Below are 17437 nucleotides of genomic sequence, written 5' to 3'. Positions count from 1 at the left end.
GGAAGGGCCTTTGTTATCCCCATTCATTTGTGCATAGACCCTTGGAGATAACAAGATTCTCAGAGGTCTTCCAATATAAGACTCATTTTACAGAGGAAGAAACTGAGGATAAGAGGTTAACTCCTTTATTACAAAGATGGGGAATTTTGAGTGTATAATATTACATATATTGTCAGTCAATCTGTTGTTTTTGCTGAATTTTTTTTTAAACTCCTTCCTTGTTACAAAGGAAGTCTCTATGAGTAGAGGGAAGATCTATATTCAGAAATACATGTGGTGTAAAAACAGAAGGCATCCATAAAATAACAGCAAAAAATGGAACTAGAATATTAACTGCCTTCCCTTCCCCCATCTTCTCTCCTCACCCAAATTGTATTGATAATGATAGCTAACATTTATATAGCTTTGTAAAGCACTTTGCAATTCTCATTTGATCCCCTCAGCAACTCTGGGAGGTAGGTACTATTATTATCCCCATTAGAAAAAGAACTGGAGCTTTTAGCAGGCTGTAGATGTAATGAGTCAAAAGTGTGATATGAGGGATAAAAGAGCTTGATACATCTTATACTGCATTAACAGGAAGATAGTGTCTAAATTAAAGTGTCCCATAGAATTTCTTTAAAGCTCAGCTTGAATACTTCCCACATGAGGCTTTTTCTGGTTCCTCCAGCCGCTGATTCCTCTTCCACAAAATCACCTTGTGTTTATTTTCTACTGACATTGATGTACACATTTTCCCCCGATAGAATATAAGTTCTTTGAGGTCACAGACTCACGTCTGTCTTTGTATTCCAGGAATAGTGGGCGGAGATGTAACAGGTAAAAAAGTAACAACCTTTGGCTTGACCCAGTATGGCCTTGGCAATCGGGCTAAGCTGTCGGTGCTCTAGACAAGTGGATAAGCCTCCACATAGCAGGGAGCATTGGTAGAGTCTCCTCACCCGCAAGTTGCTGATCCTGAAGGGAATTTCAGGTCCAGACCCCTATCCCCAGGACTCTCCCTAGCACAGTTCACAGTAAGCATTTCTAAAAACGCTGGTTGATTGAAGGAAGAATGACAACCCTCCTTTTCTCAGAAATCCCACATGAGGAGGGCTGTGTCCTATTCCCGGCGCTACATTTTCAAGAAGGCCCCTAACAAGCAAGCGCTTGTCCGGAGCAGGATGAGGGCGCGCGGGGAAGGGGGGACCATGTCACAAGAAAGCCCTCGATGGCACTTCACATGTTCCACTTCACCCCAAAACCCCATAAGGTCAGTTCTTTAATCTTTGCCTCCTCGGCCATGATCACCACATCTGACCGAATTGGACCGTAGACACGATGTCAAGTACTCCAAGGGTCATCTAAGGTAAGAAGGAAAACGTGCTTTTCTTGAAGTTCTAAAGCGCCCAGGGAGCAGGCTGCGGAGGAGCAGGCTTCTCAGGATCTCTGTAAGGGGGCTTCCCGGTCCTAGCCCGAGCCCAGACGCTCTTCTGGGAAACGGAGCAGCTATGTGGCTGCGCGAAAGCTTGCCGGGCATTGACGGGCATTGTCCCAGTTGCTCCACCTGGGATGCTACACCCGCACACACACTCATAACGGCCTCAGTGAGGCCCCCCCCCGCCCCCAGAGTTCGTGGCTGCCCTGCTCGCAGGGGGCTCCCCGGCCGCACGGTTCGGACGCCACGGGGGGGGGGGCGGGGGGGCTTCCCGCTTTCAGCGCTCGGGTCCTCGGGGGTCCGGGAGCGCGCCCTGCCGCTTGCCCCCCGCGCTCCGGGGCCGAGGAGGTGGGGAGCCGCGGGCCGGCGGGGCCGGGGGGGGGGGGGGGCCGCTGCCCGCCGCCCGCGGTTGGGGCGTGTCCGCGCGGCGCGCGCCCGGCGCTGCCTGCACTGTTCGCTCCTACCAGCTGTAGATGGAGCTGTCCGGGTTGGTGTGAGCTCGGCGGAGATTCGGCGCTTTCTCTTTAAGCGGTCGGAGAGGGACATGCCTCCCAGGATGCAGTTTGTATCAACATGGCAGCTGCGGTGCAGCTCCCCTGCTGAACGGGCGCTGGGGCGAGAGCGTCGCGCGGAGCCGAGCCCGAGCCCGAGCCGAGCCCGAGCCCGAGTCCGCCGAGCTGGGGCTGGGCTGAACGCGGGGCCCGGGCCGCAGCGGCTGCGGAGACGGGGGCGGCCCAGCTCCGGGCCGGCGCTGCAGGGGCTCCGCTCAGCTCCCCTCCGGCCCCTGCCCGGCCGCCGCCTGGCTCCGGGGCTCCTCTGGCGCGGCGCCCTCCGCGCTGACGGCGCGGCCCGGCCCCTGCGGCCAGAGAGCGCGGCGCGGCCCGGCCCGGGGGCCCGAGCGCCTGCGGGTGCCGTGCGCGGTGCGGGGCGGGAGGGGGCCGAGGAGGAGGGGACGCGGAAGGGCCGGACGCCCCGGAGCCTCCGCGCCGCAGCCTCCCCGGGGTCTGGGAGCGAGTCCGAGGGCCATGGCCGAGGCGGCGCCTGCTCCGGTGAGAGACGTCCCCGCGCGGGCCCCGCCGGGGGGGGGCGGGCGGGGGTCCGGGCGCAGCGATCGGGGACCCGAGCCTGCACCGCCGCGGTCGCTTCGGACTGCGGGCATCCCCTCTAGTCCGCGGGCGCCGGCCCGGGCCCTCGGGGAGCGGTCTGCTTCTGGTCAGCGGGGCAGGCGGATCCACAGCGGCCGTAGAGGCACGCTCCCGCCGGATCCAAGGTCATGCAGCCAGTCCTCCGTGGCCCTCTGCCCTGCGCTGCGGGCCCCTCCAGCAAAGGCCACCGGACGGAGAAAGCGGGCGGGGCCCCCGGCAGGACTGGGCCTCCACCCCCAGGAAGAGAAGCCGGGGGCAGAGCAGCGAGACCCCCTGGGCTCCCCATGTGCCGCTCCCTCCCCAGACTTCGGGGAGGCCAGAGGGCGAGCTGCTGCCCAGAGTAGGTGCCCCGGCCTCGTGCCCCCCCCAGCAGGTATCTGGGCGACAGCAGCTCCCCCAGCTTGTTTAGGGGCCCTTGCCAGGATCTGTGACCTCAAGAGAATGATCCCTAGTTTTAAATTCACAAATGGGTGACTTCTCCACACCCCCTCACTATACTTGGAGGATTTAAAAAAAAAAAAAAAAAAAGAACAAAGATTTTCCTTTCATTAATATGACCCCAGTTCTGGGGAACTCAAAGCACAAGAGAAGAGAAAAGACAATAACAGAGAAAATTATAAAATCATCTTTTAAAGGCTTTAAAAGATTGAATAGGATCCTTTCCCGTGAAATTTCAATTTTAGAATTGATATTTGTGAACTTGAGTGTCCTAGGAATTAAATGAATTGATAGATCACTCTAGGTTTGTTTGTTTTTTGTTTTTTTTTTAACTTCTAAAAATCTTATTTATTTATTTATTTTTTTTACCTCACAGAACCACAGGATATCAGAGTTGGAAGGGACTTCTGAAGTCATCTAGTCCTGGTCAGATTAGATCGCAGGCTTCTAAGACTGGTGAGGAAATCACAGCAAAAATACTATTTTTGTTTTTAAAGGAACTTTCTTCTTTTCTCTCAGGATTCACATAAAGTTCTCTAAACCAATAAGAGGAACATCTAGGAAAAAAAATCAGATTTTCCATATTTTTCAGGTCAGCACTGTGAGGCAAGAAGTTTCTGCTCTTCAAGCTTTATTTATGAGATTGTAGCCATATTTTCTTCATTATAGACTGGATAGTTTTCAGTTTTCTTGACCATAGTGAATCATTGGTGTTCTCACTAAACTGAACAATTGTGAGCTTATTGAGAATTAATCACATGCTTCATGTTCTTATTTTCTCATCTGTAAAAGGACCACAACTTAGTACCTCATATCTTTTAGAGGTGACATGATATAATAATAAATTTCATCCCATTAATCAGGTACTTATGAGGCTAAGTCCCAAAAGAATTGAAAGAGACCTCAAAAATGATGTAATCCTACTCCCTCTTTTTTTCTTTTCCTAACAGATGAAGAAACTGAAGCTAAGTGATTTGGATACCAGTATCATTGCTTTTTCTACTACTATCATACTCATGTACTAGATTGTAAGCTCTCTGAAGGCAGGCCTCCTTTGTAGCTCCCAAAGATCCTAACTCAGTGCTAAGGATCTAATTGAGACTTAATGAATACTTAAAAGATTTTCAAAATATTAGAAGTAGAGTCTTCTGTAGTAAAGAGGTGTTCTGATTTCTAGACACATTCTAAAAATTCCCCCCAGGGATTTGAACCCTAGGCTTTCTTTTACATTATGAGCGAAACTGTATCATCTCACTTATTTGGAAGAAGAAATGAATAAGCTTATGAATGAATAGTTGTGGAGACTTAGAAATGGTCTAGAGGAACTTTAATAAGTAGCTATAGCTTTTCTTCATGTCCTTGAAAAACAAAGTAAGAGAAATTGAACAAAAATTGTAACAAGAGATTCAGATCTGGTCTCAGTAAGATAATTATTGTGTTGGTAGTTGAAACATTAGTAACCCAGTAGATTAAGAGCTTTTTTTCCCTAAAGATACTAAGTTTTCCATTTAGAAAAAGTTATGTTTTATTTGGAACAGCTTGAGTATGAATATATTAAGTTCACAGAGTATTCTGAAAACTTCATTTTAGCCCTTTTTCTTCTCTGTCTTTCAACTGAGCTAGAAATAAGTAGCAAAATGGATCTATTGGATTTTTCTTATCTAGTCCTTGACCTTGTATCCTAACCTTCACAGAGATACTTACAGCATCATTGTGTGTCATAGTCAGAAGCTTAGGTCATTCACTAGCTGAAAGAATCCTGTTTGATTCTCTTCCCTGAATTTATGATATCTTGAAATCAATATTCATCTTTTGAGCAAATGTTAGTGGCTCTCTTACCTATAAGCAGGAGGCTGGACTGAATGCCCAAAGACTCCCATTTAATTCTGTGAGTCTATAGGAGATAATTTTTATAGGAGTATAATTTTTAGTAGGAAAGTGTGGTAGACCTGGAATGAAGGTTTACAGTCACACTCTGGAATGATTAGGCCCATGGCTCTGGGCTAGTCCTTCAATATCTGTAAGTTTCACTTGCCTTATGTATAAAATGAGAGTAATAATCCTTCTGGTACCTGTCTCAGGATTTTTCTCAGAAGAGTGAACATGCTATATGAAACTGAATTCTCTTTATGAAAGGTACTATATGAACACAACACTTTCAAAATCCATCATGGCAAACACTAGTAAAAAAAAAAATACCTAATCATTTTATTTTGGAATATTTGAAAGGAAAAAGAAAAAAATAATTGTGCCCTTTCTAAGCGATATTGATAGGTATTACCATGTAGTGAATAGAGAGCCAGGAAGATACTGGCTCTGTGAACCTGGGAAAGTGACTTTGATTTTCAGTGAAAAGATGCTAACCTGCACTGGTAGAAAAAGTTCCTCACTGGGCGATGTCTGCACTAAGGAAATTATACATGTAGTCCTTATCCTATTGGGAAAATGATGGAAAAAGGTCCCATAATTTGGATGTAAAGAAATAGCCCTGAAATTCAGGAGACCAGATTTCTAATCCCAACCCTAACACTAATTTGTCATGTTTCTTAAGTCTTCAGTTTCCTCATCTTTAAAATTTAGATTATAATCCCTCTTTACCTAGCTCATAGACATTATAAGGATAAAATGAAATCAGAAAAGTATGATGCTGTATATAGATTCAAGATAATATTACCATTATAATTAATAACCACAGTCTTATTAGTATGACGCTCCAAAACAATAAAAACTGTTCAGAGTACATGCATGATAAAAATAGTCTCAAGATTTTATATTCTGTTTATAGAACTTATCTTTTTGCTTATCAGAACTGAACCTCTGAAATGTGATTAATAATCTTTTGGACCTAACTTAATTGCCATGTAGGAATATAAGTTTCAATACTGTCTTTTCATTTCTTTCCTTCCAAACAGGTTCGGGAACTAGACATGGAGACACGGCGATCCTCGCCTTTGGCATTCTCCAGTGTTCCTCAGCGAGAAACTCTCCCTCACTCACCTGCTGGACCCCTCCAAGAGACTCCATCCCAGTACTCTGCTCTTTCCCCTAAAGAAACTCCATCACTGTTCCCTGCCATTCCCCAGAAAGAGGCCCCACCCCGGATCATTCCTGAGAAAGTGACTCCTGCCCGACTCCACTCTGTTTCCCAGAGGGAAATTTCACTCCCAATTCTTGCTTCTCCTGAGCAAGAGATAGCTTTTCAACATCCTCCTGTTCTCCAGCCTGAAACTCAGTGTCCACCCTTAGCTGCTTCTGAACAAGAAATCTTATTTCGGTCCCATCCTGTTCATTATCAAGAAATCCCACTCCATTCCCCTGAAATTCCTGAGAAAGAAAGCCTGCTCCTTTCCGCTACTGTTCCTGAAGCTGAGATGGAGACCCTACTGCAAAGCCCAGGTCATGGGATTCAAAAGGATACATCCTTTCAGACCTCTGCTGCCTCTCAAAAGGAAACTCCACTTCAGACTGCTGAAATATCCCGCTTGGCAATATGGGCTGCCATCCAAGCAGTGGAGAGGAAAGTGGAAGCCCAGGCCATGAGGTTACTCACCCTGGAGGGGCGGGCAGGAACGGCTGAGAAAAAGCTAACTGACTGTGAAAAGACAGCTGTGGAATTTGCAAACCACCTAGAGAGCAAATGGGTTGTGCTAGGGACCTTGCTCCAGGAGTATGGTTTATTGCAAAGAAGATTAGAGAATATGGAAAACTTATTGAAAAATAGGAATTTCTGGATTCTTCGACTCCCCCCAGGCAGCAATGGAGAAGTTCCCAAGGTAAACCTTTCCTGAATGGCAGGATGATAACTAAAGAACAGAACTAAAAATTTATTTTAGTTGAGTTTGATACAAGGAAAAGGGAAAGGGTTGGGTCAAGGGGGGGGAGTCCAAGTAAAGGGAAACATTCAGAATAACTACAGAATATATTGGGATTCTACTTAACCAAAATATACACAGGAGGTATGTGAATACATTTACAAAATACTCTTTGAAGGGGAAAAAAAAGGAGACCTAAATATTTGGAGGAATATTAATTGTTAATGGATAGAAGAAACCAATATAATAAAATGACAATGCTAACTAAATTAATTTTTTTTTACTGTTGGGCCAAACTGCAAAAGAATTATCATTCCTTTATAGATATATTTAAAAGAATAATGTAATTCATCTGACAAAACAAAAAAAAAGTCAAGAACTTTAAGATAAATAATGAAATAAAAATTGGGAAAGAAGGGGATCTGTTAGTACCAGATCGCAAACTATTCAACAAAGCAGTAATCATCAAAAATAATTTGGTACTGCCTAAATAAAGGTAAAAGAATTAGATGATGTCCAAGAGTTAGTCATGCCAAATAATTCATTTCCTTTTAAGGCAGAGAAACTAGGTTAATAGATTAGAGAGACATTTTAAGTTCTAGTGTATTTTAGTTTCAACAAAATACTTGATGAAATCTTACACAATATCCTTGTTAATTAGATGGTGAAATGGGGTAAATAGATGATATTAATTAGACCACAGCTGATTGAACAACCAAAATATGTTGACATGTCTTATGTTAGTTAGCTTGATAGGCTCAGAGGAATGCTATGGGACACTGATGTTCAGAATTGGTTTTTATTAGTGATGAAGACACAGATGGCATAAGAATGCCAATCTCCACATGACATAAAACTTGTAGGCACAGCCACATGATAGATAACAGAGTCAGGGTTCCCAAATATCTCCACAAGCTAAAGCTAACAAAGTAAATTTTATCTGAAATAAGAGTAAAGTCCTAGGCTTAGATTTTGTTTTGTAAAAATCAAATCTACAAGAATCAGGATGGAGGATCCTTGGCTTAGTCACAGTTCATGAAATTAAAGGTTTTAGTTGATTACTAGATTAATATGGAGCCAACAGAGTGAAACAGTTATTGTTTTTAAAGTTATGCTCTTCCAATATGGAAGTTAACCTCCATGGATAAAGATCAGTAATTCTTCCGTAATTTATTGAATTGAAAAATTGTCTGGGGTACAAAGAGCGATTTACCTGTGGTTTCCTGGGTAGTATTTCTTCAGGACAAGAGTTGAATCCAGTTCTTTCCAGGTCTAAGGCTACTCCTCAGTCTGCTAAAGTTTCACAGCCTCTTAATGATCATTAAGGACAGACACATACTGAGTCCTGTTGCACAGATCATTTATAGGGCTGGATTCTATTGTAGACTCCCGATTTTAAAAGAGACACTGAATGAAATAGAGGATGTTCAGAGGAGAGGAATTAGGAAAATGAGGTGTCAAGAAATCATATTAAATTAGGTGTGTTTAGTTTGGAGAAGGGATAACATGCTTCAAACATGAAGGATTATAGACTAAATTTTTAAAGGAGATAAAGATAAGATTATGGGTGAAAGTTATAGTAATTCATAAATGTGATGAAGGAAAGAAGGCAAATTTTGGTTCAGCTTCCTAAAAATTAGAGGCCTACTTTGATGTCATAATTTTTTAGTAAATTCTCAAAGAGCAGAAGCTAGATAAGCAACCACTTCAGATATTTCCTGGGAGAGGGGACCAGTTGACTTCTGAGGAACCTTCTGATCATAATATTCTGTGCTTCCAAGAAAAAAACTGCTAGAGCCTGTGTCTTTTTAGTTCTGTTTCCAGTGTACCCACTTATGATCATGGGTATAGACAAGAAAAAACTAGTCTGTTTTTTCAGACTAGTTTTTGATATCAAAGTGGAACCTTACTTGATTTAAACTCATTAGTATTCCCAGATTCACATTTAGATTTTTAATGAAATTCTAAAATGTATTTCCAGGGACTGTTACTTATTATTTTACCTAATACCTTTGAAGTGATTTACAAGAAAGGTAGCACAGCATAATGTAGTCAAGTCCAGTTCTTGGCCCATACTGGTTGTCACTTAACCTCTTTTAGTATCAGTTTTCCAGGCAATACTGTAAGTTGCAGAACAGTTGATGATCCAGATTGGTAGAGAGAGTTTCCTTACCTGGGATTTCCTTTTACTAAGTGAAATCACAAATCCAGACCAAAAAAAGGAGAATCCATGGTAAAAACCTTTTCTTTCTTGTAATAAAATTGTATTCTGGCTTATGTCTTTCAACTTGTGATTTTAACTTTTGGCATGAGAAGCAGTATCCTGAATTCTTTCTCCTTAGGATTTGTTTTTCGGTCTTATAGTATTGTAGAATGTAATGTCAGCATGAAGTGAATGGAATGCAAATCAACTCATTTTCTGATTTTTTTTTTTTTTTTTTTTTTAGGATTTCTCTTGGAGACAGGATAAGTCATGTTCTAGTTCTGCAGGATTACCCTTGAAAAGAGTCAGGTTTCACTAGTGCATTAGCAGCATAGATGTGATATTTGATTATTTTTCCATATGCCCATACTCAAATAAAATTTCAAAATGAAGATTTATTAAGCTATACAGCCCTTGAACCAGCCCTCACCCTAAATATATTCTCTATTCTACTTATAAATTGGAATGTTCCTTAGCTTACATTGTGAATTTCAAACAGTTCTGGGCCATATTCTTTGTGCTAGAATTGTCCAACAAGTGTATCCTTACCAGCTCTATATTTGGACAGCGCTGAAGGTCTGTTTTGTGATTTCAGGTACCAGTCACATTTGATGATGTTGCAGTCCATTTCTCAGAACAGGAGTGGGGGAACCTGTCTGAGTGGCAAAAGGAACTTTACAAGAATGTGATGAGGGGCAACTATGAATCTCTTGTCTCAATGGGTAAGGAATGCTTCTTTAATAACCCTATCTAGATATGATAATTTATGTGTATTATCTTACCTAAACTCCAGTTCACATTCACTAATGGTAGTTGTCTCCCACTCCAGTTCACATTCACTAGTGGTAGTTGTCTCCCATGAGTTTGTCCTGAGCCCTCTTCTCTCCTCCCTTTACACAGTCTTACTTGATGATCTCATCAGTTCCTCTAGGTTCCTCTGGGCAAAAGATCTTCATACAGCCCTAACTACTCTCCTGATCTTCAGGGTACCGACTGCACCAACTGCTTCTTGGACATCCCAAATTAAAGATCCAAAACAATCCCTTTGCCTTTCCCACCCAAAACCCTCCTCTCTTCTCTGAAACTTTGGGGGGGCACTCCCTCCCTGCCTCCCCTCATGTACCCAGTTTGTTGCCAAGATTGGTGCTTCTACCTTTCCACCATCTCTTCTAGATCCCTCCGTCTGCGCAGCATCCCCACCACCCTCCTGGTGCCTTATCTTCTCAGTCCCAGTGCCCTTTCACCTCTAGTATTTCTCCACTCCGGTCCATCCTTCATTCAGCTAATAAACTGACCTTGTTTCCCCTGCTTAAGAAACTCCAATGGCTTCAGGATCAAATTTAAAAATATTTGGCTGGTGTTCTACTTTTTAATCTTTTTACCCTTTGCTCCCTTCCAGAGAGGCCTGCCTTCTACCCCTGCTTGTCCTCAGGACCGTCTCTTGCCTGACTCCATCCTTCTCCCTCTGCTGTCCCCCCATGCCTGGAATGTTCTTCACCTCCAATCCTCTCTGGCTTCCTCTAAGACTTAGCTCAGATCCTACTTTCTGGAGGAGGTTTTCCCCTCCCTTCATATTCCCCCCTGCTGAGGCCTTATCTCTGAGATTATCTCCCATTTACTTTGTATCTTGTACTTAGAGGGTTGTTTCCATGTTTTTCTTCCTCATTAGATTGGGAGTTCTTTGAGATACAGGGCTGGGTATTTTGTTTTAATTTATATTCTCAGAATTTACCTCAGTGCTTGGTACTTGGTAGGAGCTTATTAAATCCCTGTTGTTATTGAATCTCTTAACAACCCCATGAAGAAGGGGGCACAAAGATTATCATTTCCACTTTACAAATTAAAAAAAAAACCTTCAGGCTGAGGGAGAGGTTAAGTTGGCTCTCTTGCCCAAGGTCTCAGTGATGGCTCATCTCTGCCCACCACGATGCCTCTCTTCTTGTCTAGACGTGATTTCTGCTCAGCAGCCCTTTAGAACGAATGGCAAGAGTCAAAAGGGATGGCCTGAGGAGCTACTTAGGGTGATGGTGTCTCTGGCATGGAGAAGGGATAGGAGATAGGGTATATTTAGGCCTTATTTCTGCATTTGCCATCTTAGAGGATGCATACAAGAAGTCCAGAAGCAAGAGAGGGACAAGTAGTAGGTTCTGAAAATAAACCATGAGGAAGAAAACCATGGCAGCACAAGACAGACCAGACCAACCCAGGGAGCCGTGTCCTGTGGGCTCCTGGACTGTGTGTTAGCATCGGAAATACTTTATATGAGATGTGGGAGATTTTAGTCCTACTTCTGCTATCAGCGTGCTGTGTGACTTTGAACATGATCCTTCACCACTCTAGACATAAGGTTAGTTTTTGTTTTCGGTCCAGACCTATGAATTTTCTTATTATGGAGAACTCTAGTGGGGAAATTCCCACCACGTACATCTTCCAGAGTTTGTTTTGCTAAGTTATTTATTCAACTCTCACCACAACTCCAGGAAGCTGTAGCACGTGCAGCAGCTATATCTCAGTAAAACTGTCTCTTCAGACGGGCTCAGCCAGTTTGAGGGTAAGCTTCTGACTTAAACCTGTTGGTGAGCGAGGGGAACGTCTCCTCAAGCATTCGAAGACTTTTCCTGGCGGAATAGTTAGATGAGAATATCACATTCCAGTGACCATAAAGATGGCTGAAGCAGGTGCTTGGAGCCTGGTCAGGCATTCAAGGTGCCAAGGTCACCCTCTCCATCCTGGGCCACAGCCAGGTATCTTGGTTTTTGTCCTACCTCTGGACTTCATTAACTCAGGAAGAGAGAGTAAGGCTGATGACTTTTGCACAACATTGACTTACTTTAATCCAATTCACATAAAAGTCAAGACATCCCTCATGATGTCATTGAGCCTTTTTGAAAATGAAGGATAACAATCCCTCCCTTGATCTATCCTCCCTTTCATTCTCCTAGTTCCCACTTCTCCCCTTCTCTCCTATTTCCCTGTTGAATTAATAACATTTCTGTATCCAGTGATGGATGTATCTTCTCTTCCTTTCCTTGACTAATTCAGATGAGAATAAGGTTCAAATATTAACCGCTCCCCCTACCCTTTCCTCCCTGTTGACTTCTACTTTTGAATCCTTGTTACATAAGAACATTTTCCATAACCTTTTTTTCCTTTCCCTCCATTCCCATATATTCCTCTTCCTCTCTCTTTCCTTTCTCAAGATAGAGCAAAATCACTCCTAAGCCTTCCTTCTAATTAGGCTCTCTTTGTGACTTTCAAGTCACAAGATCATAAGTTTCAGAAATACATACATCATTCCTTATATTAAAATGTAAAAAGTTTATCCTTCTTTAGTTCCATATATTTGTTTATGTTTGCCCTTTTATCTTTCTCTTTGCTCCTGTGTTTGAACTTAAGAATTTCTGCTCAGCTCTGGTCTTTTAATCAGGAATGCATGGAAATTATATAATTCATTAAAGGCTTTTTACTTCCCACCCCTTCCTTCACCTGAGGTTTATATTGAGTTTTTATAATAAAGAATAATTTTATAATCAACAATAATAAGCCAATATTCTTTGCCTTTTGGAATATCAAAGTCCCCTCTCCTTCATAGTGAAGGTCACCAAAATAGTGTGTGATCGTGATTGTGACTCCATGGTACTTGAATCGGTTTTTTTTCCCTGACTGCTTGCAGTATTTTTTTTTTCTTTATCTGGAAGGTCTGAATTTTGGCTATAATGTTCCTAAAAGTTCTCTTTATGAGATTTCCTTTAGGAGACAACTGGTGGATTCCTTTTATTAATAACTTTCTCTCTGGTTTTAATAGATCTGGTCAGTTTTCTTTTAATCATTCTTAAAATATGCTGTCTAGATTGTTTTTGGTAGTGACTTTCAGATAGACCAATGGTTATTAAATTTTTTGTCTTGATTTTTTTTCAAATAACTTACTTTTGATTTCAAGTAACTTAATTTTTTTCTATTTTTTTAAGTCTTTTGACTTTGTTTTAATATTTCTTGTTGTGTCATTATGTCATTAGCTTCAATTTGGTCCATTCCTATTTTAAAGGAGCTTGTTGTTTAAGCAAGGTTGTACTTGTGCCAAGCTGTTAATTCCCATTTCATTTCTTTTTCTTTTTTTTCCTCTAATGCTGTCATTTCATTGATAAAATTATTTTTAACCCTTAACTTTTTTTCCCCAGGAATTTGTTTAATTTGTATCCAAGCTGTTTTTTTTTTTTTGTTTTTTTTTTTTTGTTTTTGAGGCTTTGCTTGTAGATATTTTGGAGTCATTCTCTTCTTCTGGAGCCTTCATCTTAAATGTTCCATTTGCCAGCCTACAGCCAAGCTTTAAGGCTTGATATTAAGGCAAGCTTCTGTATACTGCTGGGCTTTTCTTATTCTTCTTTCTTGGGGCACTGAATATTGTGTTATTCCAGGTTCTCAAGGACAGCTCAGGCTGAGGACCTGCAAGCTTTCAGTGTTCACAAAGTGATCTAATCTTAATAAGAATCCAATATACTGCTCGCCACTCCCCACCCGGCTGCTGCCCCATCTGAACCCTGCAAGTTCCTAACCTTGATCTGGTTTGAGCAATAGAATTTCTTTGTTGTCAGATTTGGTCATAGCTTGCCCTCGTTATTCTTCTGCAGGCTTCAGATTGGGCTAGAAACTGAAACTGAGGCCTTGCTTTTGCTCCTGGGGTCAGTTATATAGCTGCTGCTTGCTTTTGAACTTGCTGCATAGCGCAGGGAGCACACCACTCCTGGCCACAAGTTCTCTGGTCAGCCAACCTATCTTGAGTCTGATGCAGAACTGAGCAGCAAGTACCAGTTAATACTTGTTCCCACTCTCCGTATGGGTTCTTCCAGGCTCCTAGATCAGTGTTATTCTGTACTCTCTCTCCTTTATCCAACATGTCCAGTGAATTGCCAATTCTTCCTCTATCTTCATATCTCTCACATCCAATGTTACACCTTTCACTCATTTGCCACATTAGTGCAAACTTTCCATCACTATTGCTGGGACTCCAGTGGCCTCCTCATTAGTGTTGGGCTTCGGGCCTCTCTCTGCTCCAGTCCATCTTCTGCACAGTTGCCAAAGGCATTTTCCTTAAGGACAGACCTCACCCCATCATTTGCTCCCTCAATAAATTCCAAAGATTCTTATTTTCTCTAAGATAAAATATAGTTTAGAAGCTTTTCACAAGTTGGTCCCAAATGACCTTTCCAGTTTCATTTTGTTACTTTCCTTTTCAAAGTGTGTGGTCCAGAAAAACTGGCGTTTTCTCTGTTCCTTATTTAGGATATAACATTGTCCATCTAAGTGTCCTTGCACTAACTATCCTCTTCTCTGCTTTAGAGAATCATAACATTGCTCTTGAAGTACCACTTTCTCCATGAAACCTTTCTTCATTCCCCAACCTGCTAGGCCCTGACTCCATTTCTTACTGCCTTAGATTTATTTTGTACTTACTCTAGGTATGTGTTCTCTACCCCATTATTATGTTGGAATAAAGATTGTTTCTTTGTATCTTCAACACCTAGCACAGTGTCTGGCACATAGTAAGTGCATAATAATGAGTGTTTATATAGCACTTAAGATTTGCAAAGCACTTTTCAAATCTTATCTTATTTTACTTTTCCAACAACCCTGGGACGTAGATGCTAATTATATCCCCATTTTATAGATGAAGGCAGATGTTTAATGTTTTGCCCCAGACTACATAGCTAGGACTTATGCCTCTGAGCCTGGATTTCAGCTCAGGTCTTCCTGATTTCAGGTTCAGGTTCCTAATCTGTAATCATCTAGCTGCCAAATTATTGATTGATTGAGTTCCCAAGGTTACCTTATCAGTAAGCAGAAGGGGTAGGAATCCAGAGCTTTCCAAAATATGCAGAACAGACCAAGTGCTATAGAGAATCACTTTGTGTTATTAGATTTGGTTGATATGTAGAATATGTTATTGGAATTCCTTTCTTTTGTTTTTTTTCTTATATCCCTTGAATAACTCTTCTCACAATGTTGGAGGGAATCCTAAGGGACCTTGGGATCTCAGGGGAGTAGGAGATAACAGAGTTGTGTGATGTCACAGGCACATGAAGGAAACAGTGTATAGTACTTTTTAAAGGCCCATTTTTGAAGTGTTGGGGATTCAAATACAAGATCACTTTTATTCCTATATGCCAAGAGGAGTGTTGGATTCCAGGGCTCTCAAGTGTCCAAAACTGGACTGATGCATTAGCCAAAAATCAGAGGAGAGACAGTCTGTAAGTACTGATTCCTAAGGGCTAAGGGGAGTGAATTAGTTGTAGGTAATAGTTCAAAGTCAAAACAATATGCCAAGGATTGGGAAGCCTAGCGTGAAGGGAGTTGAAGCTTTGAAATCAAAATTCTTCCACAAACCATAGATCTTTTAAATCTAGAGGCACACAAAGCTGTCACTCCTCATTTCTCCTCTCTTGATTCCCATGACTTCCTTGCTTCCATCTATTCTAAGTTGAAGTCCAGTCTTGTGCAGGAGGAAGCCTTTGCCAGTCCTTCCATCGAAACTAATCCCATTAATCCTGTCTGTGGCTCGTTTGTACATAGTGATTTGCTTGCTATTAGAGTGTGAGCTCTTTGAGGGCAAGTACCATGTTGCTGTTTTTCTTTATGTGCCCAAAGCTTATGGTGCCTGGCCCATAGTAAGTGTTTCAAAATGCGAATTGATGGAGTGAATATGGGAGCCACCCCGGCTAGCACTGGCACTTTGCCCCACTGGGCCTCTCCTCTTTGAATCCTCACTGCTATTTGCTGATTTGGGTTTGCGAAGGACCTCAGAGGCCATCTAAATTCATCATAATCTAAGCAAGAATCTCCTCTACAGCAAATAGGATCAAGTTTAACATTATCTATGTTCTATTATATTTCTGTTGATTTTGTTAAATATTTTCCAATCACATTGTAATCTGGTTCAGGAATGCACTGGGAGGGTGTCAGGGCCTATGCACTGGGAGGGTGTCAGGGCCTATTCTGCCAGAAGCTACCTGTTTGATACTTCTACTATCTATACAGGATCCCTGACAAGAGGTTATCCAATCTTTGCTTGAAGATCTTTAAGGACAAGGAATCCGTTACCTCCTATTGTAGCTCAGTCTGCTTTGGATTAGCTCTAAGAAGATATTTTTCCTTAAATCCCTAAATTTGTCTAATCAATCAATGAATCAAAAAGCATTATGCCTAGTCTTGCCCATCTTGATCAAGAAGAAAAATCTAATTCTTGCATTATGCAACAACCCTTTAAATTATTTGTTTGTTTTTAGTGTTGTTATTGTTTTAATTTTCTCTGGTTCTGTTCATTTTATTCTTTATCAATTTATAACAGTCCAAAATTATTTTTATAATATTGATGTTATATAAATAAGTTTTTTTTTTGTTTTACTTTATTCTATATCATTTCATATAAGTTTTTCCGTGTCTTTTTTTTTTTTTGGTAATCATTTATTTCCTCATTTCTTAAATCATAATAATATTCTATCACATTCATATATTACAATTTATTTAATCATTCTATAGCCGAGGAACATTCCCTTAGTTTTCAGGATTTTTTGTTTCCACAAAAAGAGTTGCTATAATTATTTTTGTACATAACCTTTTTCTTTTTTTTTTTTTTATTTCTTTTGGACATAAGCCTAGTATTGGTATAGCTGAGTTAAAAGGTACATACTATTTAGTAACTTTTGTAACTTTTTATTCCAAATTGTTTTCCAGAGTCCACCAGCAGTGCATCAGTGTGCATATTTTTCACAGCCTCTTCAACATTTATCATTTTTATGTGGGTGTGAAGTAGAATCTCAGAATTGCTTTAATTTTGATTTCTCTAATTTGGAGAATTTCATATTCATATATCTATTCATTTTCATAATTCATATAGCTATAATTAGCCTACATTTCTTCCTTTGAAAACTGTCTCTTCATATTCTTAAGATCATTTATTAGTTGGGACATGGTACTTCTTATCTATGAAAGCTTTATTAGAGAAATTTTTTTTTGTTTTGTAAGTTTTTTATTCATTTGCAACAAATATAAATGAGGAAAAAAAGAACATTGCCATGATACACAGAAGAAAGAATTCAATATAAAACAATAAATTTTCATTTCAAGAAAACTTAAATACTAAATAAATATAAAAATAAATACTAAACATTATTTTCCAAGCTACCAATCTTTTCTTTGCTTCCTTGTACATTTTCTTTTATTCTCTGCTGTGTACTTTTTACTTTATTTTTTCCCTTTTCCTCCCCCCATCATCCTACTCTGCCATAAAGACAACACTTATATGATACATACATACATACATACATACATATACATAAATGCCAATAAGCATATACATATAAACACACATACACGCATACTCATATATGTAAAACTAATATGCACATTTCCCTTTGTGATTTTTTTT

General features: G+C 41.1%; 1 protein-coding gene across 1 annotated transcript in view; it reads left to right on the top strand.

Moving 5' to 3' along the window:
• Window positions 1-2378: 2378 nt before the first annotated feature.
• Window positions 2379-17437, top strand: part of LOC100931071 (zinc finger protein 777) — a gene marked incomplete at its 3' end in the record, with an annotated part of 29099 nt that continues 14040 nt past the window's right edge. Inside the window, 4 exon segments of the mRNA XM_031939353.1 lie at window positions 2379-2466; window positions 3377-3456; window positions 5913-6773; window positions 9611-9737. Of these exon segments, the coding sequence (XP_031795213.1) occupies window positions 5928-6773; window positions 9611-9737 (973 nt within the window).

This window comes from Sarcophilus harrisii, chromosome 5, assembly GCF_902635505.1.
Source record: "Sarcophilus harrisii chromosome 5, mSarHar1.11, whole genome shotgun sequence".
Taxonomy (NCBI): Eukaryota; Metazoa; Chordata; class Mammalia; order Dasyuromorphia; family Dasyuridae; genus Sarcophilus; species Sarcophilus harrisii.
Note: the sequence above shows the minus strand (reverse complement) of the source record. Positions and strands in the feature narration are given on the sequence as shown.